The sequence below is a fragment of the Dreissena polymorpha genome, chromosome 5 (assembly GCF_020536995.1).
Source record: "Dreissena polymorpha isolate Duluth1 chromosome 5, UMN_Dpol_1.0, whole genome shotgun sequence".
NCBI classification, from domain to species: Eukaryota; Metazoa; Mollusca; class Bivalvia; order Myida; family Dreissenidae; genus Dreissena; species Dreissena polymorpha.
In genome coordinates, this window is record NC_068359.1 from 127,534,041 (window position 1) to 127,561,460 (window position 27,420).

General features: G+C 36.1%; 1 protein-coding gene across 1 annotated transcript; it reads left to right on the top strand.

Moving 5' to 3' along the window:
- Positions 1–4,871: 4,871 nt before the first annotated feature.
- LOC127831626 (splicing regulatory glutamine/lysine-rich protein 1-like) lies at positions 4,872–26,582 on the top strand. The gene is made up of 5 exons (XM_052356605.1): positions 4,872–4,937; positions 22,988–23,138; positions 24,726–24,997; positions 25,383–25,555; positions 25,832–26,582. Exons 1-5 carry the CDS (start codon positions 4,872–4,874, stop codon positions 26,580–26,582), a joined length of 1,413 nt encoding a protein of 470 aa, XP_052212565.1.
- Positions 26,583–27,420: the final 838 nt, after the last annotated feature.

Genomic DNA, 27,420 nt, shown 5'->3' on the forward strand with positions numbered 1-27,420 from the left:
ATTGTCTATAAATGTTAAGTAAAACTGATTGTTAGCTAAAAAACACCATAAGAACAGGAAAAACTTTTTAATGTTATTTTACTTATCTACTTGCTGGCACATCGACTTATATTTTGATCCAGGATCCTCACAAGCAGATCAAATCATTTATTTTACTCGCGAAAAGGGTAACAATTTTTGGCTTATTTGTCCGTCTGTTAGAATGATAATATCTATGGAATTTACTTGGTTTGGGTCTGAAACGAAATTTCTGGACAATCGTTTCTGTGCTTGGTACCTTCCATAAATACTTGTTTCTGTGTAAGATCACTCGATTTTGATTAACATTGATATATATCATCCCTTAAGGGTAACATGTGCATCCTAAAGGTTGATCCAGTCCAATTTAAGGAGTAATTGCCCTTTGATTATTAATAAGCTATGTCCATCACATGTTCTGTTTTGGCACGAGTTGATGACCAGAGTTTGATGATACTTGAAATGAAGTATCCCTACAAAACGTGCATTGGTATCCGTACATCCTTTCCTGGCTTTACCGGTTCAATTGTTTTTCAGGGTTATTGCCATTGGAGTATGAATATATTTCTTGGTACTGCATGAGACTTCAGGCACTTGTGATCTGAATTTGATGAAACCAAGAAATTGTATTTGATGATATTTGATATGAAGTAAGGGTGGTATATAGCAGTCGGACTTTATGTCAGTCCATCTGTCCCTCCGGCATTCCATTTTCCGAATTTTTTTCTGGTCCATTGATGTTTGGCGAAGTTAGAGAATTGGACATAAATTATTCGTTTCCGGAGTTTTTTTTTATGCCCCCAAAGGAGGGCATTTAGTGATCGGACGGTCCGTCCGTCTTTCCATCACACTTTGCGTTAGGTTTCGAAAAATGCTCATAACTTCTCTGTAACCTTCATATTTGGTATGCATGTGTATATGGACAAGGTCTTTCCATTCGCGCAAAAATTTGGACCCCTTTGACATTGACCTTGAACTTAGGGTCCTTGTTAGGTTTCAAAATCTGCGTTTAGGTTTTGAAAATGCTCATAACTTTTATGTCGCTTCAGATGTAATTTATTTGGTATGCATGTGTATATGGACAAGGCCTTTCCATAGGCACACAAATTTGGACCCCTTGACCTTGAACTTAGGGTCCGCGTTTAGGTTTCAAAATATGCTCATAATTTCTATGTTGCTTCAGATGTAACCTTCATATTTGGTATGTATGTGTATATGGACAAAGCCTTTCCGTTCGCACACAAATTTGGACCCCCTTGACATTGAACTTGGAGTCCCCGTTGAGGTTTCAAATCTGCGTTTAGGTTTCGAAAAATGCTTATAACTTCTATGTCGCCTTGAACTTAGGGTCCGCAATTAGGTTTCGTAATCTGCGTTTAGGTTTCGAAAAATGCTCAAAACTTCTATCAAAGCGTTTTTCGGGGGCATATGTCATCCTATGGAGACAGCTCTTGTTTTTTAGCTTACCTGAGCAAAACGTGCTCATCGTGAGCTTTTGTGATCGCCTTTTGTCCGTCGTGCGTGGTACGTTGTCCGTTGTGCGGCGTCAACATTTGCCTTCAGGCCACATTTATTTCCAATAGTCATGAAATTTGGTCAGAAGATTGGTCTTAATGATATCTTGAATGAGTTCGAAAATGGTTACGTTTGCTTGAAAAACATGGCTGCCAAGGGGCGGGGCATTTTTCCTTATATGGCTATAGTAAAATCTTGTTAACACTCTAGAGGACACATTTATAGTCCGATCTTCATGAAACTCGGTATGAAGATTCATCCTAATAATATCTTGTACGAGTTTAAAAATGATGCCGGTTGGTTGAAAAAACATGGCCACCACGGCGCGGGGCATTTTTCCTTATATGGCTATAGTTAAACCTTGTTAGCACTCTAGAGGTCACATTTATTTTCCGATCATCATGAAACTTGAGCTGATTTGGTTTGTGAGTTCTTATAGATTGCTTACAGATGAAGTATGATTTTCGTCCCGGTCCATTGATTTATGGCGAAGTTATGGGCATTGGACTTACATTTTTGTTCTTTAATAGCCGTTTCCGGAGTCTTTGTATGTGTACGAAACTCTTTCAGATATTTTGCTGTTATTTGTTCATGGAGCTATTGCCCTTTGACTATGTCATTTTCAAAAGCATTTCCTTTTCACGCGAGATTTTGGAAGAAATAATCCGAACTTCAATTAATCTTTGTATCTACCATGATTATCCGACAAAGCGTAGACAGGGATCATCCGTCTGTTTCACTTGTATTCTTGTTGTATATCATTTAATACAACGTAATTATGTGAATTTTAATGAGTATGTTCATAAAGAATGGTGTAAGAATTTGGTAAATAGAGCCTGGATGTTAACACATTTTTATCTTGTCACTATATGATATTTTAGTCCATTTTAAAAATGTTATATTACCCAGGTACCAATAGTTTCAAAGATCATGCAATTCATATTAATGATTAAGTCTTTTTGTTTTAACATCATTTAAATAAGAACCTTAAGAACCTTACTCGAAACATCAGTACTATTTCACGCAAAATCTCGTTTTGTCAATGCTATTCAATGCTATTCTTGTGCCTTATTTTTTGTAAATGGGTGCTCATTTAACAAACAAAGTCGTTGAACACTGCAATAACTGTAAATTATGAAAGTATAGCTTTGTTGTTTCAAATAAAATAATCAATACTACAGGTAAATATGCATATGAATAATTATTGATAAAACATAGTTTATTCAAAGATTGATTTTGTGTTTTATGCATGCCAATTCTCCTCATGAATACCTATAAAATATCAACCCAACCCATGAAGTTTCACGTTCAAATCTCGTATCGTATCTGAGCTATAGCCCTGAAAAATTACAGCATACAAAACGACCAAGGGCAATAACTTCTATTTAAGAAAGTGTAGGTTTATGGCTCATGTTCACTTCTCCTCATTGATATCTATACACCCATGAAGTTTCATGTTGATATCTTACATAGTTTCGGAGATATAGCCCTGAAAAGTTTGGCGACAGACGGACGGGCAATGCCAAATTTATATCTATCCGCCTTTAGCGGGGAATAATTATGCAGAAACTGACGAATTTCTATTGAACAGTGGAAATGGTTATATCACGACATTTAATAGAAATGTAAAATTTTATGGAAGATAATACATAATGCTTTGAAGTTTTTATTATAAGATTATTTATAAGAATGGAGGTTCATTACACAATTTTATGGAATGTATCGACTTCATAAATTACGACTACAAAATCTATTAACGTAATTAAACCACGTAATTTATTGACTGTATTATTGTTATTGTTTTGGAGTCTGTTCGGTAGTCCTTTGATGTCTTTAAACATGTGAGCTGTGCGCTAAATAGTCCAATGTGAGGGCTGAGCCAGATATAGCTGTACAGTCAAAATATAATGGGCCTCTGTCTAGGAAAACGTAGACAATGCATGTAAGTAATGTGTCATTTAGATTAGCCTGTGCAGTCCATGCTTGCTAATCAGGGGCGACACTTTCCGCCTAAGATGGATTTTCGCTAAGAAGAGACTTGGTTTAAACGAAAACTACCATGAAAGCGGAAAGCGTCGTCCCTGATAAGCCTTTGCGGACTCCACAGGCAAATCTGGGACGACACTTTACGCAGATGCGTTCAGTCCCATATTTTTTGCCAGAACGCAGCTAATATCCATCATGCTGGCGGACATTTCTCAAGAGGACATGCAGAGTACAAAAACATTTCGTTATCCAATATTTACAGAATTAGTTTTACTTTTTGTGAGCATTCTATAGGATTATATTAATCAATCAATACTGAATTGTATGTTCATACAAAATCGACCATAACAGTTTACCTTTATTTGATTTATAAAAGATCGACTTAAAAAATGTCAATATAGGCAACTGCCGCGCATTAGCACGATTAGCTTATTTCAAAAGCATAGTCAGTCAGCAGCACATTGTCATTTTAGTATAATAGTCCTTTGATAATTTGTCGCGTTCTGGGAAAACTGGGCTTAATGCATGTGATTGAAGTGTCGTCCCAGATTAGCCTTTTCAGATCGCACTGGGTAATCGGAGACGACACTTCGCTTTTAAGGTATTTTTCGTTTAAAGGAAGCCTCTTAGTGAAAATCCAGTTGAGGCGGAAAGTGTGCCAGATTAGCCTGTACGGAGCGATAATCTGTGACGACACTTTACGCACTTGTATTAAGCCCAGTTGTCGCAGAAAGAGACTTATGTTTGCTTATGAAATGGAAGTATCCTATAATTGTCATAATGCCAACATCAATAAACATGTACCAAATAGGTCAGGGTCTCCTTCGGGTAAACATTGGGCATGGAATACAAACATCTGTCAAAGTTTCTGTCAGCAATATCAAATGGGCCACACAATAAACCACACACACGATGTACCAAAGTGAACGCAATGGCTCTGGTTGAAACAATTAAAGTCAATCGATTACTCAGGTACCATAACCGTTTGTTGTCAAGCACCAGAAATCAATCAAATAAGCAAACGCGGAGTTGCATGGCCAAAAGCTGGTCGATATATAATCGTTAACAGGTCGATGTGAAATACAGAATACAATTGAAGATATTTCAGGCAATGAGACTTGATAACCCACAGAGTCACCAGGAACTCGGAAGTACTTTTTGTGATAATTATTGGGATTGAGCAGATCTTAACTTTGTTGAACATGAGTCTTAGAACATATTTTAGCACTATACCAACCTGTGCGACTGTATAATATTTTCCAGAGATTTAGAGTTTTTGTTTGAAAACAAACTATTGCAATATAACTATTTAAATTAGATTTGCTTTTAAGTGATCATTGTTCGAAGGAGAAATGGAGACCCTGCTGAAGAACGAGGCTGTGCGCGCAAAAATCAAAGGACTGTCGCCTCCAGTCAAAGTAAGTTTTCATTTAATAATTTAAATACTCGTTCATCATTCTTCAAAATCAGAATAATGGTATGTTGTTGCAATTTCAGTGGGTTTTTGAATTCAATCGACGGTAGATCTCGAAGGCCATGTGCAAATATGATGTTAGTTCTACTTCTTGGGTTGAGTAGTGAAGTTGCATATTGTAACAATTCCATTTTTTTTATTGTATGGCGCGCAATAGTTTTTTTTAAGGGACGGACCGCTACTATAATTTCAACTGTTTAGCATTTAAAATGCAATTGCAATGCTGTCGTGTGTATTTCGTTACATTCCGAGTATTGTGATTACGTCGATTACAAAAGCGCGGTTACTGTAAATGCCCGAACGTCTCACGTCGCCCTTACACTCACGATGACAAGATTTTGATCATTGCGATTCGCCTTGTTGCATGCCTGATACTGTGTCACTTGGTCAAAAGGGTTACATATAGTTACTTCTATAAAAATAATTGTGATGTCAGGTAAGAATAATTGTTAACTCATTCAACTAGTGTTTCATTTGTTCACACATACAATTTTAATGTATAAAATTTAACTCATCGGACCAAGAAGTATTGTCGTTAACCCATTTATGCCTAGCGTCTAGAAAAAAAATGCATTGGCAAACAGCGTAGACCCAGATGAGACGCCGCATGATGCGGCGTCTCATCAGGGTCGGCGCTGTTTGCTTTAAGGAATTTCTGTAAGAAATATTCTTAATATAGAAAAAAATATACTAGACATCCCTCATTTTGGAAATAAATTGATCCAATTTAGGAAGATGGGAGAGTCCACTAGGCATAAATGGGTCAAACCTTTGCGCGACGCTTAGCCAAACCTCAAAGGCTGGAGAATAGTTTATTCTACAACTGTTATAATCGCATTCGACTATTGGATTCAATTATATTAAAAAATTATATATATATATATATATATATATATATATATATATATATATATATATATATATATATATATATATATATATATATATATATATATATATATATAAATGGGTTAAACTATGGCAAAATGCACCTAACTTTTTAATTGTAAAGTGAAACGTATGGTCGATGTATAGATCTGCTTTAATGATCAATTCACCGATCCTTAATCGATGCGCATTAATGGATGTGCTTTCATTTCTAAGACATAACATACCAAGACGATGGACTACAAGCTTATGGCGAATGAAACAACAAGTATCGTAGCGATTCTTCATGGTCAAGAGAGAAAAAACAACTCTGATGACGCATTTTGTGACATTGGAATCTTATTGGCTTCGCCAACATATTGGATATCTTTGGTTTGAAAATAATTATGTTACGGCCTATCAGCAAACAAAAACAACAACAACACAAAACAATATAATCCCACAAACAACAACAACACAAAGCCCTCCAAAAACCCGAGTCATTACAGTTAACGCATTCTACCTCAAAATGCCGCGAGAATGGATTTTAAAGAGCATTAAGGAGATTTTTTTGTCTATTCATTAACTTTTCAAAATCCACTGAATATCCGCTGAGTAAATCTAAAAACACAACAAGGAACTAAATCTTTCATCGCATGTCATATTTTGTCAGTCATTTAAAGTTTTTACATCATATCAGAATGACGTTGCATTACTGACAGTGGCATTTACTTTTTCTAAGTGGCTTGGACACATGTCAATACAATAACACCTTTATTACCGCATGCAAACATTTGCTGATTGCTCCATAATCTAATGGTAAACACTGGTTTATTAAATAGGTTAAAATGAAGTCATAAGGTTGCTTGGCGAATTATATGTTCAAAGGCATATGATATTGCACATATTAAGAACATTTTACACAGCGGACAATGTTATGAGAGAACAAGAGATGTGTTTGTCAGAAACACAATGCCCCCTACTGCGCCGCTTTGATACATGTATTTTTACCTTTGACCTTGAAGGATGACTTTGACATTGACCTTTCACCACTCAAAATATGCAGCTCCACGAGATACACTTGCATGCCAAATATCAAGTTGCTATGTGAAGGGGCATAGAAATTATGAGATTTTTTTCGAAACCTAAACGCGAAACCTAAACGCAAAGTGTGACGGAAGGACAGACAGACGGACGGACGGACGGTCCGATCACTATATGCCCTCCTTCAGGGGCATAAAAATGTGTTTTCATTGGACCTCAAATTAAACACTATTTTAGATGTCCAGCTTCTTTTTTAATAGAACAATTCTTGCTTATTTAACGAATTTAGAACCATCGAAATAGTTGCGCACTATCACAGGTTAGCGAAATATGGTGACATTGTATCAGACACTTTATACGACAACATAGCATTAGATGAAGGAAAATGACTACTGGTATGAATATTCCTTGTTGATTTCGCAATAAAAACATCCAAAAAGACCATCCATGTTCCTCAAAGTATTATGATATTTGGACATCTAACAAACGTAGGAATTGGCTGTTTAATCAATATTTCTACCTGTTAAAATATTCCCATAAAATGATCAATGTGCATAGAATGTCATTCTCGTTGTTTCCATGAAATGATCAATAGATCATACAATGTCATTCTCGGAAGTATTTACCGTGATACAAGGTAATCTTCGATTGCGTCAACAATAAACTACATCATCAAAAACGTGATTAGAATGTCTATTTGCGAACTGATTGTTTGAACATTATGTCTATTTGTGAAAATGTCTTGTTGTGACGTTGTCTGATTGCAGTAATGTTTAGTTGTTATAATGTCTTGTTGTAATGTTATCTAGTTGTAATAGTGTCTTGTTGGAACGGCTTCTATTTGTAAATGTGTCCACTCGTATGGATGTCTAGTTGTTATAATGTCTAGTTGTGATAATGCCTTGTTGTAAAAGTGTCTAAATATAATGATGTCTGATTGTCATGGTTTCTAATTGTGAAGTTGTCTAGTTTCTGCGGCGTCTAGCTGTTGGTGTCAAGTTGTCAGGGTGTTTAGCTGTCATGGTGTCTAGTGGCAAATGTGTCTAGGTGTAATAGTGTCTGGTTGCACTGGTTTGTGGTTGTAATGGCGGCAAGTTGTAATGGTGTCTTGTTGTTATTTTATCGAGGTGTAATTGGGTCTTGTTGTCACGGTGTCTAGTCGAAGGTATCTAGTTGTAATAGTGTTTAATTGTAACGGTGTCTTGTTTAAAAGGTGTCCACCTGTAACGGTTTTCGTTGTAATCATGTCTAGTTGTAACAGTGTCTAGTTGTAATAACATATATTTGTGATTATGTCTAATGGTAATGGTGTTTAATTGTAATAATATCTAATTGTAACGGTGTCTAGTTTCAACGATGTCTAGTTGTAATAGTGTCTAGTCGTAACGGTTTCAAGTTGTCATGGTGACTAGTTGTAATGTTGACTTTTTGTTACGGTTACTAGATGTCATGGTGATAAGTTGTAATGGTGTCTAGTTGTAATGGTGTCTAGTTGTAATGGTGACTAATTGTAATGGTTTCTAGTTGCAATGGTATCAAGTTGCAATGGTGTCTAGTTGTAATGCTGTCTAGTTGCAATGGTGTCAAGTTGCAATGGTGGCTAGTTACAATGGTGTCTAGTTGTAATGGTATCTAGTTGCAATGGTGTCAACTTGCAATGGTGACGAGTTGTAATTGAGTCTAATTGTACGTTTGTCTAGTTTTAATTGCATCTAGTTGTAATATTGTCTAGTTGTTATGTTGTCTAGTGGTAATGGCGTATAGTTGCAATGGCGTCTAGTTGTAATTGTGTCTAGTTGTAATGGTTTCTAGATGTAAGGACGTCTAGATATAATGGCGTCTAGTTGTAATGGTGTCTAGTTGCAATGGTGTCATGTTGCAATGGTATCAAGTTGTAATTGAGTTTAGTTGTAATGTTGTCTAGCTGTAATTGTTCAAGTTGTACTATTGTCTAGTTGTAATGTTGTCTAGTTTTAATGGCGTCTGGTTGTAATGGCGTCTATTTGTTATGGTGTCTAGTTGTAATGGTATTTAGCTGTAATGGTTTCTAGTTGCAATGCTGTCAAGTTGCAATGTTGTCTAGTTGTAATGGTGTCTAGTATCAAACGTGTCTAGTTGCAATGGTGTCGTATTATAATTAAGTCTAGTTGTAATGTTGTCTAGTTGTAATGTTGTCTAATTGTAATGGTTTCTAGTTGTAATATTGTCTAGTTGTCATGTTGTCTAGTTGTAATGTTGTCTAATTGCAATTTTGTCTAGTTATAATGTTGTCTAGTTGTAATGTTGTCTTGTTGTCTTGTTGTCTAGTTGTAATGGTGTCTAGTTGTAATGGTGTCTTGTTGTAATGGTATCTAGTTGCAATGGTGTCAACTTGCAATGGTGACGAGTTGTAATTGAGTCTTATTGTACTGTTGTCTAGTTCTAATTGCATCTAGTTGTAATATTGTCTAGTTGTAATATTGTCTAGTTGTAATGGCGTATAGTTGTAATGGCGTCTAGTTGTAATGTTGTCTAGTTGTAATGTTGTCTAGTTGTAATGTTGTCTAGTTTTAATGTTGTCTGGTTGTAATGGCGTCTAGTTGTAATGGTTTCAAGTTGTAAGGGCCCTGGTTTCGTGCTCTAGGGGCATTATTTAACGTTACCCAACAAATACGTCAAATAGTGGCAATTGCCACGTGTTGCACTTGATAAACAAAACTATACACTTACTACACCTTGGTGTATCATTCATTTGCTGTAAATTTATTTTACAATCATAAGTTGTAATAGTTTCTAGTTGTAAAGGTGTCCACTTGTAACGGTGTCTAGTTGTAATAGTGCCTAGTTGTAATAGTGTCTTGTTGAAATAGTGTCTACTTGTAGTGGTTTTTAGTTGCAATGATGTCATGCTTCAATTCTGTCTAGTTGTATTGGCGTTTCGTTATGATGATGTCTAGTGTAATGGTGTCTTGTTGTCACGGTGTCTTGTTTTCACGGTGTCTAGTCTAAGGTATCTACTAGTAGTTGTAATGGTGTTTTGTTGTAACGGCGTCTAGTTGTAAAGGTGTCCACTTGTAACGGTGTAAAGTTGTTAAAATGTCTAGTTGTAAAGGTGTCTAGTGGCTATAACGTCTTGTTGTTATAATGAAGTAATGGTTTCTAATTGTTATACTGTTTACTTTTATTATGCCCCCCTTCGAAGAAGAGGGGGTATATTGCTTTGCTCATGTCGGTCTGTCGGTCTGTCAGTCTGTCGGTCTGTCGGTCGGTCGGTCTGTCGGTCCGTCCACCAGGTGGTTGTCAGACGATAACTCAAGAACGTTTGGGCCTAGGATCATTAAACTTCATAGGTACATTGATCATGACTCGCAGATGACCCCTATTGATTTTGAGGTCACTAGGTCAAAGGTCAAGGTCACAGTGACCCGAAATAGTAAAATGGTTTTCGGATGATAACTCAAGAACGCATAAGCATAGGATCATGAAACTTCATGGGTAGATTGATAATGACTCACAGATGACCCCTATTGATTTTGAAGTCACTAGGTCAAAGGTCAAGGTCACGGTGACCCGAAATAGTAAAATGGTTTCCGAATGATAACTCAAGAATGCATACGCCTAGGATCATGAAACTTCATGGGTAGATTGATCATGACTCGCAGATGACCCCTATTGATTTTGAGGTTACTAGGTCAAAGGTCAAGGTCACGGTGATCCGAAATAGTAAAATGGTTTTCGGATGATAACTCAAGAACGCATATGCCTAGGATCATGAAACTTCACAGGTAGATTGATCATGACTCGCAGATGACCCCTATTGATTTTGAGGTCACATGGTCAAAGGTCAAGGTCACGGTGACCCGAAATAGTAAAATGATTTTCGGATGATAACTCAAGAATGCTTTTGCCTAAGATCATGACACTTCATAGGTACATTGATCATGACTCGCAGATGACCCCTATTGATTTTCAGGTCACTAGGTCAAAGGTCAAGGTCACAGTGACAAAAAACGTATTCACACAATGGCTGCCACTACAACGGACAGCCCATATGGGGGGCATGCATGTTTTACAAACAGCCCTTGTTGCTGTATAATTATGACGGTGTCTAGTTTCAACGATTTCTAGTTGTAATGGTGTCTAATGGTCACGGTGTCAAGTTGTTATGGTTACAAGTTGTCATTGTGATACGTTGTCATGGTGTTTAGTTGTAAGCGTGTCTAGTTGTCATGGTGTTTTGATGAAAAAGTGTCTATTTGTAAGAGTGTTTAGTTGTAATGGGGTCTAGTTTGAATGGTGTTGAGGTGTAATAGCGTCTATTTGTTATGGTGTCTAGTTGCAATGGTTTCAAGTTGCAATTTTGTCTAGTTGTTATTATGTCTAATTGGAAATATTGCTTAGTTGCAATTGCATCTAGTTGTTATAAAGTCTAGTTTAAATGGCGTCTAGTTGTAATGGCACCTAGTTGTTTCATAGTCTTTGTGTTATGGTGTCTAGTTGTAATGGTGTTTAGTTGTAATGGTGTCTAGTTGTAATGTTGTTTTGTTGTTATGGGTTTATTTTAAATGATGTTTAGTTGTAAAAATGTCTTTTGTCATGGCCTTAAGTTGTAATAATGTCTAGATGTTATTAGTCTAGTTGTTACGATGTTAAGTTGTAATATTGTCTATATGTAATGGCGTCTAATTGTAATGGCATCTAGTTGTAGTGGTATCTAGTTAAAATGATGTCTAGTTGTAATGGTGTCTAGTTGTAATGGTGTCTAGTTGTAATGGTATCAAGTTGTAATGGTAATGGTTTCTAGTTGAAAAGGCGTCTAGTTGTAAAGGTATCTAGTTGTAATGGTGTCTAGTTGTAATGACGTTAAGTTGTAATGGTGTTCAGTTGTAATTATGTCTAGTTTAAAAATGGCGTCTAGTCGTAATGGTATCTAGTTGTAATGGTGTCTAGTTGTAATGGTCTTAAGTTGTAAAAGTGATTAGTTTAAATGGCGTCTAGTCGTAATGTTATCCAGTTGTAATGGTTTCTAATTGTAATGGTATCTAGTTGTAATGGTATCTAGTTGTAATGGTGTTTAGTTGTCACGGTGCTCAGTTGTAATATTGTCCAGTTTAAATGGCATCTAGTCGTAATGATAGTTGTCATGGTATTGTCAAGTCGTAACGGTGTCTAGTTATAATGGTGTCTAGTTGTAATGGTGTTTAGTTGTAACGGTGTTTAGTTGTAACGGTGTTTAGTTGTAATAGTGTCTAGTTTAAATCACGTCTAGTCGTAATGTTATATAGTTGTAATGGTAATGGTGTCTAGTTGTAATGGCGTTTCTTTGTAATGGTATCTAGTTGAAATGGTATGTTTTTTTAATGGTGTCAAGTTGTAATGGTGTTTAGTTGAAATGGTGTTTAGTTGTAATGGTGTTTAGTTGTAATAGTGTCAAGTTAAATGACGTATAGTCGTAATGGTATTTAGTTGAAATGGTGTCTAGTTGAAAAGACACTGGCTTCGTGCCCTATTCCACGTTGCCCAACTAACACGTCAAATGGTGGCGATTATCACGTGTTGCAATTGATAAACAGCACTATACACTCACTACACCTACAACTATTTGCTGTCGCATTTATTCCCTGTTAATTAATTTTACTAGCATTATCGGCAACCGCTTCAACCCCCGTTCTCACACAGCTGCGACTTTACGACGATCATCCCGATCCAGCGACGATCTGAAAAAAGGATCGAGGCCGATCGGAGTCTAAATCGAGCAATTTGGAAATTTTAGTAGAAGCGGCGTCTATGTGTGAACGGGGGGTAAACAACGCTCTGGAATGTATTACGGAATACCGTTAGGGCCATCGTGGTTACACATAAAAATCCAAAGGGCGACAATGCGATAGTACGATGGCGACACCGCGGTAATACAATGGCGACTATGCGATAGTACGATGGCGACAATGCGATAGAACGATGGCGACAATGCGATAGTACGATGGAGACAATGCTACAACGCGATAGTACGATGGCGACAATGCGATAGTCATATCGTACTGTCGCCATCGTATCATCGCATTGTCGCCATCGTAATATCCCATTTTCGCCATCGTAATATGGCATTGTCGTACTCTCGTCATCGTATTATCGAATTGTTGCCATCGTTTGGTCGCACTGTCGTCATCGTATTGTCGCACTGTCGCCATCGTATTGTCGCACTGTCGTCATCGTATTATCGCACTATCGCATTTTCGCCATCGTACTACCGTACTATCGTCATCGTATTGTCGCACTGTCGCCATCGTACTATCACATTGTCGCCATTGTACTATCGCGTTGTCGTACCGTCGTTATCGTATTATCGCATTGTCGCAATCGTACTATCGCACTGTCGCTATCGTATTGTCGCACTGTCGTCATCCTATTATCGCACTATCGCATTGTCGCCATCGTACTATCGCACTGTCGCCATGGTATTGTCGCACTGTCGCAATCGAGCTATCGCATTGTCGCATCGTACTAGCGCGTGGTCGTACTGTCGTTATCGTATCAGCGCATTGTCGCCATCGTACTATCGCACTGTCGCCATCGTACTATCGCATTGTCGCAATCGTTCCATCGCGTGGTCGTACTGTCGTTATCGTATTATCGCATTGTCGTAATCGTACTATCGCACTGTCGCCATCGTATTGTCGCACTGTCGTCATCGTATTATCGCCCTCTGGATTTAAATGTGTAACCACGATTGCCCTAACGGTATTCTGTAGTGTATACATACATTTTTGCCCATGCGTCGAATGCTTTCTTTCAATTTACCGAGTCTTCGTTTGAGCATATGTGTTCTTTTTTACAAATGTCGAAATTCATAAATATAAATAATAATAAAATCATAAATATAAAACACTATTCCATTCACTTCATCTATTGTTAATGTATTTGCTTTGAAATAGACACTTTTCGCATGTAAACTAGATTAAAGTTTCCACAAATTAGTAAAGATTAAGTACACGGAATTCAATCCCATTTGAGGGTTTGATGATTTGAAATTTTTGATATGGTACTTCCGTACATGACCAATTTTGCGGAAGTTGCAAAAGTTGAATTCGTTTGACTTTAGCTACAGTTTCTCATGTGAGCGTTTAATGATCCTTAGGGACCTCTTGTTTTCCAAATAAAGTTAGGTTTATAAAGTAACTTACATAATGGATCTGTTTGCTGCACAATATGGGCACCATAGCTTTAACTAGAAACACGTCTTAAAGCCATTTCAATCGAATCAAACAATTTCAGTAAAATTTGTATTAGGTGATTCTTTGACAAAATTATTCAAAAAGATTAAAAAAACAACAACCAAACTTTTATTAGAATGTTTGTCACATGCAACACAGAACAATTTATTTGCTTCTAATCTAATGCTAAATATTTTAATGATTTTAAACATATGTTCACTTGGTAGCCCTTTTCCAAACAGTTTGGATCGGCACTACCAAACAAGATGGTCGCTTGACATGAAAATACAATGTATGCCGCTGTTTCTTATCTCTCTATTTCACAATATTTAGACCAAATATGCATTTTGACTTAAAAAACGTAATCTATTTTGAGTATCAAACTACCATCCCTTTTTCTAACGTCTACATGTATTCACTGACTTCACTGGCATCATAAAAAACACTGTATCCGCATTTTTCTCTAGTCATTGCTCATACCAGATTATTTCTATAATTCAATTGATAATTATCTGTACAAGTTTCAAGCGTTATGTTAACAAACAAAGGTCAGTAAAATTAACGGCAAACACACTATTATTTTTAATATTGGGTAATGTAATTGCTGTAGTCATGAATCTCGTGTCAAAGGGTGAACCGTTTGAATTTGAGGACGTATTTCATCAACCCCATATCATTTATTGGCAACATACCATATCAAACACACATCATACCATCATAAACACATAGCATACCATCACAAACACACCGTATCATATGACATTACAAACACACAGCATAACATCACAAACATACAGCAGTCTATGGCAAGAACACAGAATATTATTATTTGCACATATCATATGAGTTAAACCCACATCATTGAAATGAAACAGACGATATATCAATAGTCAATTGGAGACATACGAGGCGATCCACAGACGAAGAATGTCTTTCCGTTTGGCGTAGTTTAAAATCACCGTATGCCGCACTCACATTTCGTAAAAACCAAACCGGACTGATGCAGATCACATGGTTGCTTTTATAAATATGTTCATGCATGGTGTAGATCATCAAAGCAAAACACGTTAATTTAAGGGGTAATTTATGTTGCACATAAAAGTAGCTAAACTGTGGTGTTTACCAAAACAAAGCCGAACTGTCGAAGCATTCATTCGCTGCATTTTCAACAATTTAAACTTCTTGGCCCGTATTTAAACAATCGTCATTGGATACTAAATATCCAGTTTATTAAGCTTCTTACATTTCTTAAACCTAAAAAATGACAATTGTTTTCTCGCGGTTTCATCGTGGTTACGCATTTAAATATAGAGGGTGACAATGCGATAGTGCGACAGTACGATGGCGACAATGCCATAGTTCGATGACGACAGTGCGACAATACGATGGCGACAGTGCGATAGTACGATGGCGACCAATGCGATAATACGATGACGACAGTACGATAACGCGAAAGTACGATGACCACAATTCGATAATACGATGACGACTCTGTGACAATACGATGGTGACGGTGCGATAGTACGATGGCGACAATGTGACAGTGCGGTAATACGATGACGACAGTGTGATAGTACGATAGCGACAAATGCGACAATTCGATATTGCGATAGTACGATGGCGACAGTGCGATAGAACAATGGCGACAATGCGATGGCACGATACGATGGTGACAGTACGATATGACTATCGCATTGATGCCATCGTACTATCGCACTGCCGCCATCGTATTATCGCACTGTCGCATTGTCGCCATCGTACTATCGCGTTGTCGGATTGTCGCCATCGTGCTATCGCATTGTCGCCATCGTATTGTCGCACTGTCGTCATCGTACTATCGCATTGTCGCCATCGTACTATCGCACTATTGCATTGTCGCCCTATGGATTTTAATGTGTAACCATGATGGCACTTAAGGTATTCCGTAACTGACTGCTCATTAAGATTTCTTTGCGGCAACCTTGATATAGTATTAGAAGTATATAATATTACTTACAAACGGGATTATTTTCTGAACAGTTCTGCATGGGTTACTTTAGTCTAAACAGTTGTTCTTGGGTTACGTTAATCATATTTTTTAAACAGCTGTTCTTGGGCTACGTCATTCATATTTTCTAAACAATTGTGTTTGGGGTACGTAAGTCCTATTTTCTTAAATAGTGTGATTTGGCTACGTTAGTCCTTTCTAACGCTGTATTTTATCTGTTAATTTATCTTGTGCTGGTAAAATCGCCATTTCGTGAAAAATGATATTCTCAGGTTAATAAGATTTGGTTTAGCCTCCAATACCAAATGAACTGACCGTCATAAGACGCATGATGCAACGACACAATTTTTAACAGTTATATATCTTATTATTGTGCTGTTAAGCTAAAACCAATTATCTTTAACAAAGATCCCAACGATCGTTTGTGTACATGCTTTTGTTTTTCCTTATATTTTGAACATGTGTATTTTCCAATAAAAAATCTGGTTTAATTTGCTATTTATTTGAGGCTGAAAAAAGATAGATTGAAGTGTTTTAATTTAAACACTATCGAAGCATTTCCATATGTTTGTGATATTCAGGCAAGAAAAGAAGAATCGATTCTTTTCATTTTAGATCTTAATTATTTACATGATTATGCATAAACGTTGACAGATCATTATACACATCGTATGATGACTCTCGGGTGTTGTTGCAAGGAAAATAACCTGCCATAAATCACAAGATAGACCTTTGCATCTGCAAACTGATCTTATCATGCTCCACGTAAAAGACACATCCCACGTGACCATAACTTCAGATATACTCGATTCACTGCCCGTTTAATAAAACATTATGGTTTAGATATATATGATATGCTAGCTTATTATATGTTGTATTCAATTCCAATCTATACATTGGTAAATTCAAACGGGAAATGTCATTCAAGTAAATATTGATTGCATGTAGTTCTGGAAGGTGATTGTTGTGAAAAATCGAGTTCAATAAGCTCTACTTTATGATCGATTACCAAATAAATCGATTGCTTTTATCCTACTTAAAAGCCTTGTTCTCTTATTATATTTAGCAGCCCGAACAAGAAAAAAAGAGAAACACATTAAAATAAAGAACATTTGTAATAACTCTCATACGTCACTATACTTTCTTTAACGATTTCTAGATATTGTGCGATTATTTGTCAATTCCGCTCTGACAAAGGCTTAAGGTTATTTGCTTAGACATCATCTTACATGTTCAAACAAACCCCTCTCTGATACCACAGTTTTGCCCTCCTTCATTCGTGCGAATATTTAAGGTGCTTGTATACTTGTGGATACTCTTTTATGTGAATTTAATCTTTGTATCCAAATAAAAGTTTATATAGATAAACACATTTCATTTTTTTCTACATTATTTTGCATATTGCGGTTTATAAATAAATCTTTGTAAAATCAGTGTCTTGTTTTTAACCATTAGTCTTATTCACAAAGGTCATGTGAATATCCCCAGAGTGGCTGAAAATCTCCGATACATGATACTTACTTTGAATTGTTAAATACTGGTACAGGTTAGTTGCCAACACCATTATTGTACTTAAATCATCGGTAATACATGAAGGTCGTTTGCTCATTGGCGATAACTCATTAATAGCCTTATTGGTTTACTATTGAAATTCAATTAAATTCACTGGAAAGTGTGGAAAGTGTAATGCATTTTTATGATCGTCGACCCGTTAGCTGGTTCAGTGCATCACGATTAAATTGAAGGCATGCCTTGCAGTCTTTCATGTATCAATTCCTAATTGAACACGCGTTCCTTTGTTGGTTGGAACACAGTCCATAAATAATTCGTGATTTCATTAATACGTGTATGAGTGAATGTAAAACAAACCCATGTGCAATCCATACTCTGTTTATACGAAGTTCTGAAAAATCCTGCAGTTTTGTCAATAACGCCCGATAGCCAATAAAACACAGAAATATGCATATCTCTGGTTTTGAATTAATATTGTTCTGGTTGTGGTATATCGTTCCGCGCATTGGACGTATACATGTACATAATATTGTTTTGCGTTATACCATAAGACTCAATGTTTTCATACAGTATAGTTGAAAAAAAAACAGTTGTACAGACAGAATCTTTGAAGTGACATGCGTCGATAGTTCAAATATTTTATTGAATAAATAACATTGATTTAAGATCTCAATACATGCGTTTAGTTTCGCAATCATGTTTAACCTACTGTCTCGTTTATTACATATCTTTAACTATTTATTTGAGAAAACCTTCATATCTCATAAAACCCATGCCGCATTCCTGTATCAAGTTATGCAACTACATCATTTTGTATTATAAGCACTTAATGGCGTTCAATGTGCAGTTTGAATCATTTGATGTCGCTGACATTGAATATCTATCTGCATGTCATATATATGACCGTGTAAAAGAAGAAATCAGTAAGATTTTAAGTGCAAAACTTAATATGACAGGGTATAGTTTATATCAAATATAAATACTTCAAAATATGAAATGCGGAAGGCATGCAATGAATATAAAAGATGTGTTCATCAATGTAAAGAGAATGACGTGCGATTTATATCAAACATTTGTTCTTCAACATATTTAAAGCGAAAGGCATGCGATTTATAGCCAACATCTGTACTTCAACATATTTTAAGCGAAAAGCATGCGTTTACAAATAATAATGTATTTTGTACGTGCCTCTTTTCTAAGCAATGGTACTTGGGCTACGTTAGTTAAATTTTATAAAGAATTGTGCGTGGGCTATGTTAGTCAAATATTCTTCACAGTTGTTATTGGGCTACTTTAGTTTCATAAGGAATTGCGCCTTTGCTACGTTAGTCCTATTTGGTACAATGTCAACTTGAACTATATTAGTTATATTTTCTAATCAAGAGTGCTTATGCTATTGTGCTTGGTTTACGTTAGTCCTATTTTGTAACAATTTTGCTTCGGCTACGGTAGTCCTATTGTGTTACAATTTTGCTTCGGCTACGGTAGTCTTATTTCGTAACAATTGTACTTCGGCTACTTTAGTTGCTTTTTTATTATTAATTGTGCTTTGTCGACGTAAATCTTTTTATAAACATTTTTGCTTCGGCTACGTTAATCCTATTTGGTAACAATTGTGCTCTGGCTTTGTTAGTCCTATTTTCTAAGAAATGGGGCTTTGGCTATACGCGCACAATTATCAACAGTAATGACAATTGCGCACGTTTCCGGATTCAACAGAGATATAGAGCGCTTACTGTTAAGTAGATTAGCATTTGTATAATGTGAGTCCCCACAGTTTCCAACTTAGTGTACATTATGAACGCCTGTCAACACCAGGCAATCAACTTCGCTACCCGTGCTCGGTAATTTCGCGTAATAAGTTTGATTGGAAACCATCAGACGATGCTTTATATAGAACATTTGTATTTCAACATAATAAAGTAAAGCAAAAGGCAAGCGAATAATTACGAATAATACAGTGGCAAGACACACGTTCTGGTAGTTTCCATTTTAAAGAAAAACACATCCACGTTTATATGCAATCTATAGAACTACATACCTAAAACTTAATAATTGTATCAAAACACATCGGTTTAATGTGTTTATTTCATGTATAAGGCATTGGTTAGACCGAATACAACCATAAAACCACACCATATCTAAATTTCATTTACGAAAGTTAACCCATTTATGCCTAGCGTCCAGAAAAAAGACATTATGCGGCGTCTCATCTGGGTCTGCGCTGTCTGCTTAAAGGAATTTCTGTAAGAAATATTCTAAACATAGAAATAAATATACTAGACATCCCTAATTTTGGAAATAAATTGATCCAATTTATAAGGATGGGAGAGTCCACTAGGCATAAATGGGTTAAGTTCAATAAACGCGCTATTACATTGTTTTCTTCTTTCATTCGGACGTACCAAATGAACAAGGCTTTTTTAATGAAGATAAACGAACTAGGGTTTCTTTTTAATCCAATCGAAGTTGGAGTTTATTTTACAGGATTTTTCATAACAATAAACTTCAAGAATTAATCAATATTTACGTGAATGACATCCCGCGGTTGAGTTTAGTAATGAATAGATAGAAATCCAAAGCAACATAAAACGATCAAACAGATCAAAGGTATTTTAACCATATTTTTTTATTTGACAGGCAGTGAATCGAACATATCTCAATGTATGGTCACTTGGGACTATATCATTAAACATGATAGTGTCAGTTTGAAAAATCAAAAGCCTATCTTTTGTTTCATTGCAGGTTTATTTCCTCTAAACCTCTGTTGACATTCATCATACGATAATGCATACCATGTGCCACTTGGGACATGACTATAACATGGAACATAATAGTATCAATTTGAATAATCATAGTTCTATCTATTGTTCTATGACAGGTTGATTTCCTCTAATCCTTTCTTGAGATTTATTATACGATATTAATGCATACCATGTCAAAGTTTCTATCCATGTCAATGCAAATATTTTATACCTAAAATAAAATCTATCGATCGTTGCCCTGCTTATCAAAATGTATTAGAAATGTTGACTGGGTGTTGAATGCTTAATTGCTATCTATTTTGCAGACAAAAAGGAATGGCGAAATAAACAGAGTTATACGATTAGGAAAAAAACATTTTACAAACTATTTTAACGTTGCAAACATAAGGTAAAACAAAAACACGAACAATCGTCTAAGCCTTAATCTACGACATTTTTTAAATATATAAACAACGAAAACGAAACGCACAAATTTGGGTCGTTGCATTGAGCGTCTTCTAACGAGCAGTTATTTTAGTATTATCGTTTAAACCCTTATTTATGTATCGAAATCTGCCATTTCGTCACGACAATTGCCCATATTATAAGCACAAGATAACATTTGACAAATGTGACAGTCATAGGTGCGTTAATATGTATTTTATAAAATATTATTGCGTTGACGTATCAAAAATGCACATAATTCGAGGCCGCGACAGCTGCTATTATCACATACATACAAAGACAAGGAATTGTAATCGTGGTATGCTTTTTGAAAAAAGTAGGGCTATAGATTTTATAAAATTGTATAAATAATTCAAGAAGGAGCCCTTTGTGAATGTTCGGCGAACTAATATTTGATTACAATATTACATGTCACATGCCTTTCAGCCTTCAAATCATGAGTCGAGCAAGCGTTCCTTTACTGGCTGTTACAAGGTCCATAAACAATTCATTACTTTATTGAAATGTGAATTAGAGAATGTGAAATCGAAAAATCTGCTGTGAAATCCATACTCTGTTTATACGGAATTATAAAGGACCGTGTCGTTTTGTCAATAACGCCCGAATGCCAATAATTCATATATGAATGCATTACTCTGTCGTTGAATCAATATTGCTCTGGTCTAGTACATATTGTTCCGCGCATCGGACGTGTACCTGTCCAGAATATTGTTAGTCGTCATTTCATTCCAAGAAAAAAGCAAAACAAATTCATAAGCGGCGTGCGTTGATAGTTTGAACACATTTAATTGAATAAATCATATAACGTTAAGATCTTCATACATGTCATTTCCATTTCGTGTCGCAATCATTTTATTTGTGCTTGGTTTCTTTTATTGTATAGATTATAGGTTTTATTTCAGAATATATTAGGCGTGAAGCCCATGAGTACTGAACTCATACATATAACACATAATATAGTCAACCGTGGTCGATGACATACAGGCTTATACATATATTATTTTAAGTAGTATATATTTAACATTTATGATGAAAGAATTGGCAACTCTAAGGATATGCGTATACAAAATAAACAGCTATATTTAACACATATTTATACACACTATTTACTGATACGTAATAATAATATGCATATTGTAAAGTCGTATCTTGTTCAAATAAACTGGGGTGTTCTAAGAATGTGTATACATAAAGCTTGTTTTGCTATAACTAAAACTAAATATGGAGAGAAACTATTGATAATATCGTTTAGTTCTCAATTAAGCAACTTAAAAAAAATGTTGCCCGATTTTTAATTGTTTTGACATTGTTTTAAAGAGTTCGATAACTTTATCATATGTGTGTGATTCCAATAATATCTCTGTATATATTGTTTTCTAAGACTTTTAAGCACTGGACATTTAAGTAAGAAATGGAACTTATCATTGAGAGCGTTATAGTGTTAACATTATCTGTACTCAGACGATGTCTTTTCAGGCGTTTGCAATCGCCCTGCGTTGACTTCAAGTCTGTGAGCAGATATTCTTAAACGCGTAAACTCGAATCCAAATTTTGAAAGATTTACAACATTGAGATAAGGCTGAAATCTTAAATTTCCGTGAATGCAGTATTTTTTCGTCCCTTGTCGTTTGTTGTAACTAGGTTATCATATATTGAACATATATATCAGATATGCGTTGTTTTACAATGGATATAAAATAATTAACGTTTCATACTCCCTGAAAAAACAAACAACACATATCGCGCCGAAGCCTAATGTATTTAATATATGCTTCAGAAATTTTACCCAAGAATCGTTTTCGGGATAAAGTTCAAGATATATTTAAAATACATTTAAGATTACTTTCATATCTAATAAAAGGCATGCATCATACATGCAACACGATATAAAACAGTTAATGGCGTGCAGTTTGAATCATTTGATGTCATAAACGTTGTTTACCTTGCAGCATGTTTCGTAGCAGAAATGTTCCGCTTTCGTTTAATGTGTTTTCTTTGTATTGCAATTACCCATAATATTGTTGTAGTATTTTTAATGATGGCTTATAATTATATATACGGTATTTGTTAAGCTGTCCGGTTGTCGAAAAAAATACTGAAATTGTCAGCTCTATAAGTGAGTATTTCGGTACTCTACACAGTCAAATATTTCCTTGTTTGAAATGGCGCACACTTTGCATTTCAGAAAGCTTTCATCGAGAGCCTCCTCGACCTGTTCGAGCAGGAGACGGAAGACACGATCGACCTGATCGAGGAGAGCCGGATGGAGCTGCGTGGAGACTTCATGTCCTTCGATGACGACACCAAGTCACTGCGTGCAGAGTCCCGAATGCTAGGTATGAGCCTCATTCTGGGAAAACTGGGCTTAATGCATGTGCATCAAGTGTCGTCCCAGATTAGTATGTGCAGTCAGCACAGGCTAATCAGGTTAGAATTTTTTCCACCAAGATTGGATTTTCATTTACACGAGAGAGAATTCTTTTAAACGAAAGATTTCGTACATGCGGCAAGTATCGTCACTTATTTGCCTTTAAGAACTACACAGGCTGATCTGGGATGCTACCTTACGCATATGCATTTACTGAGTTTTCCCCAAAATGCGGCTCATTTTATAAGTAGCAAACATAACCTTTGAATAAATGCAGTTTTTGCGAACACCATGGTTCAAATGAAAACGCCGGCTAGCTCAGTTGAAAGAGCGAAGCCCTATAAATCAGAGGTTCGATTCCCGACCCGGCGATATAGATGTTGTTATTGGTAATTCAATATTGTGTTTGACCATGTTCTACTACTCTGATTCAAAAAGAGCAGTTGTAAGATACTGGCTAATGTACTTGTATTAATAGGTTAAAGCTCATAGTCAATGGGGCAAGTATGAAAATGTGTTTCAAAAGAATATCTACAAATTTCAAGTCATTCAGGATAACAATAGCCAATTTTGAAATCGAGATATTAAAGGTAAAGGTCACAGGGGCATGTAATTTAAAATATCTTTATAATGGCACACATACAGTGTGCAGGATCACGTGACTTTGTGGAGTTCCCTCTTTTAACTTTAATATATGTATACACGACGGTTAGTGGTGCTTTATTTAAAATAACTTTAATTATTTTTAAAGAATTTCAACTAGCGCATAAAAGACAGATGTTTATGCTGCCTGTGGCAATGTCAAATACAAATGTACATCGGAATTACTTTCTTTAATAAGCATGTGTTCTTGTTAAAAAAATCGGTTTTCTACTTCTTTCATCGCACACTGTTATGTTCACGCAACGTGACATTTTGTCAACGATTTTAGACGCATTCAAGGATTTATCCTTAAACCTTAAGATATCGGCACAAACTGCAAGAAAATCTGTCTTTTATGCACTAAAGATATTTGCAACTGTATTTCAATAACTTGAGATATTTGCGAAAATAAAGTTCTTAACGGTATATTTAAATTCTGTCCAGTCCGTGTATAAGACCCGGGAAACCCCGTTGCTTCTGCACTCTGTTATACTACTTTCCTGCATGTCAGAGAGCATATATATTTTATAATTATCTTTTGCAATCATAGCTCCGCTCTTATCGTCGGATGTATTGGAAAAGAACTTAAGTATACATTTATAACAATATACATGTATGTAGTCCATGTAAATATATATAAGACAATACATATCACAGCTCCTTACCTTATTTTGTCTTTAAACTGGCTATAAGGCGTTGAATGTTGCTGATATTAGCTCGTCGATTGTGTGTTTTCCTTACTGCTTACTGTACAACTCAATAGTTTACCGTTTAAAATATTAATATTAATATACCTTTACGAATTACAAATACATACATCTCACTGCTTCATGTGCCACATGCAAAACGGTTTCTATCAATAAATTTCAATAATTGCCTGATAACTGTTATATTGCAACGGAATCTTTCACAGAGGACCAAAGGAAGGGATACGAACAGGAGTGTGTCGAAAACTACATGAAAACGAGGACTTCTGATTCCCGGCTTTCCGTTGTTGACGAGAAGGAAAACAGTCGTGCAGTCAGTGACTACATTAAAAAGCGCGGGAAACGGCGGGCGCCGTTGGCAGACGAAATCAAACGTAGTCAGAGCACAGACAGACCTTTGGACGTCCCGCGTCGGTCCGACAGTAGCCTGACCACGCGCAGTCTACCGTCGCCGGCGACGCTGAGAACCGTGGAAGAGGTGAATTTTCATCGTGTGTTTATAGCATGTATATTAATTGTATAAAGTAGGGATGCAACATGTCACAATTTTTTAACCTATTATTGTAACGGGTTATTAACCGGTTAACCGAGCAACCTTAACAACAACAGCAAGAGCAAAATGACGAGAACCTATTTGTTTGCTATTGCTGTCTATATCATTTCCGTCAGGTCATGTTTATAGCGATTGCAATATTTGATAACGTGCATAGAACAAATGTTGATCCGTTTTTTTGTTTTCAAAAATTTACAACCGATTATTAAATCACGAAGTTATTTTTTTTTCATAAACAAGTTTACTATACAATTTCACAAAATAAACGAATACTTGTCACTGAATTCATGTGATGTTGTTTAACACTTAGGAGAAAGACGAGATAATGAACACCCTGACGACAGCAAATCGCCAGAAAGAGGCTGAGCGGCTACGTCAGTTGGAGATAATCGAAGCCAGACGCACGAAAAGACGTCAGCAAAAACAGACGACAGAGGAAAAAGCTCTGGAACTTCTTGAAAAGGCAGTTGCTATGGATAAAATGTTGGTACTTTGTTCTTAAAAGAGTCGACAGTCCACATGTCATGCGCGACCTTTTTCCCCGTTAATTTGAAATATCTTATTTTTTGATCATCTAAATGCAAATTTTCAAAGGTGTTTGTGATTTCAGAAATACACATACATCGACCAGTAATACTGGAACACAGTCATGCACAAACAACTGAAGTTATGGATTTCTTCAGATATCTGTCTGAAATATTGTCAAGCATTCGATGCATTGTACCTAAATCATAAACGTCACGATCTGTTTTTTTACAGGCTTTCCGAACGAAAATTGGAACAGGATCAACAGCTGCAAGAACGACTTGAAGATGCGAGAAGAAAACGCGCCGAATCTCGAGTCGGTAATTACGACGACAGTAAATCCATGGACAGTAAATCGAAAAGTAGGTCTGCAAAAGGGAAAGAACTCAGAAAAGACAAACGAACTGACAGACAACCTGAGAGCGATCGCATCGGTGAGAAAGACCGAACGAGTGAAAGGGACGATAAACGTGAGAAAAGAAGCGAACGGGAAAAAGATAAAAGAGATCGAAGTGACAGAGAGAAGGAAGAACGAAGAGATCAGGGAGATCGGAAAAGCGAAAAAATCGAACGAACGAGTGAAAGTGACGGAAAACGTGAAAAGAGAAGTGAACGAGAAAAAGATAAAAGTGATCGAAGTGACAGAAAGAAGGAAGAACGCAGACATGAAGGAGATAGAAAAAGCGGAAAAAGCGAAAGCAAAAGTGATCGTAAAGACGATAGCAAACGTGACAATCGTGAAAGGACAGACGAGAAGAGGAGTGAAAGCAGAAGTGATAGGAAAGACCGGGAAAGGACAGAGAACAAAGAAGACCGACAGGAAAGGTCCGACAGGGAACGATCTGATCGCTCAGACAGAAAAGAAAGGAGTCACCGATCGAGTAAAAGTAGTTCTTCTGAAAATAAAGATCTTGATGCGCCAAAGAGTGAGAAAGTTAGCAAGGAAGAGAAAAAGGCTTCTGACTACGACTTCACAATTTATTAAGAATTTCATACTTAGAAATATTATTATATAACGAGAAATCGTTGATTTATTAGTTCAAGTCAATTACCGAACGTCAACCGACATAAAATATTAAACGGGTAAATAAACTCACATGTTGTGTTAGATTACAACAGTTTGTGTGAATTTCCACAAAGATACTAGTGTTATTTACAGTGTGATTGTTTTCTTTTTTAAAACGATGTTTTTTTGTCTAACCATGTTTGCTTTGAAATAGTCAATGAATGTCGTATGCTTGAGAGTACCAACTTATTATTTGCCCCATGCACATGTGTCAGCTCATTCGTAAAGCGCCGACTTACATTTTCTCCATGTACTCTATGAACGTCCATGGACGGGTCATGTTAGACAATTATAGAAAAACGCGCTCCTCTCGACAACTACCTCTAAAACATCTTAGTTACTTTCGAAATATGTGCGTTGTACTTTATTTAAATGTTGTTTCGTTATTTTTGTTAAAATGAAATTTAATTCTTATGATTTAGTACTCTTACCTTATTTTATGCTGTAAACGTATTCATGATTTTAGCACACACTATTTTAACAGGCAATTAAACAGCCTAAAATAGAAGTCCAATTTGTAAAACGAGTTTGCTGTTCGTTTGAACATAAAACTTATATAGAATAACCTTGCATCTGCTTTATTTGATCTAAGGGCAATAACCATTATAATGTACGCCATATGAAGTAATCTATTGAAGATTGCACGTACAATACCATAGCATTGCACATAATATAATAACTGATTCATTTCAGACTTACCAATAAAATACTTTATGAATGATAAGTCAAAAGCTGTGTGAAGTTCCGGATAAAGCAC

Coding starts and splice junctions, on each gene's coding strand:
- LOC127831626 (XM_052356605.1), top strand. CDS start 4,872: ATGGAGACCCTGCTGAAGAACGAGGCTGTGCGCGCAAAAATCAAAGGA. Junction 4,938..22,987: donor GACTGTCGCCTCCAGTCAAA/GTAAGTTTTCAT, acceptor TTTGCATTTCAG/AAAGCTTTCATCGAGAGCCT. Junction 25,556..25,831: donor GCAGTTGCTATGGATAAAAT/GTTGGTACTTTG, acceptor GTTTTTTTACAG/GCTTTCCGAACGAAAATTGG.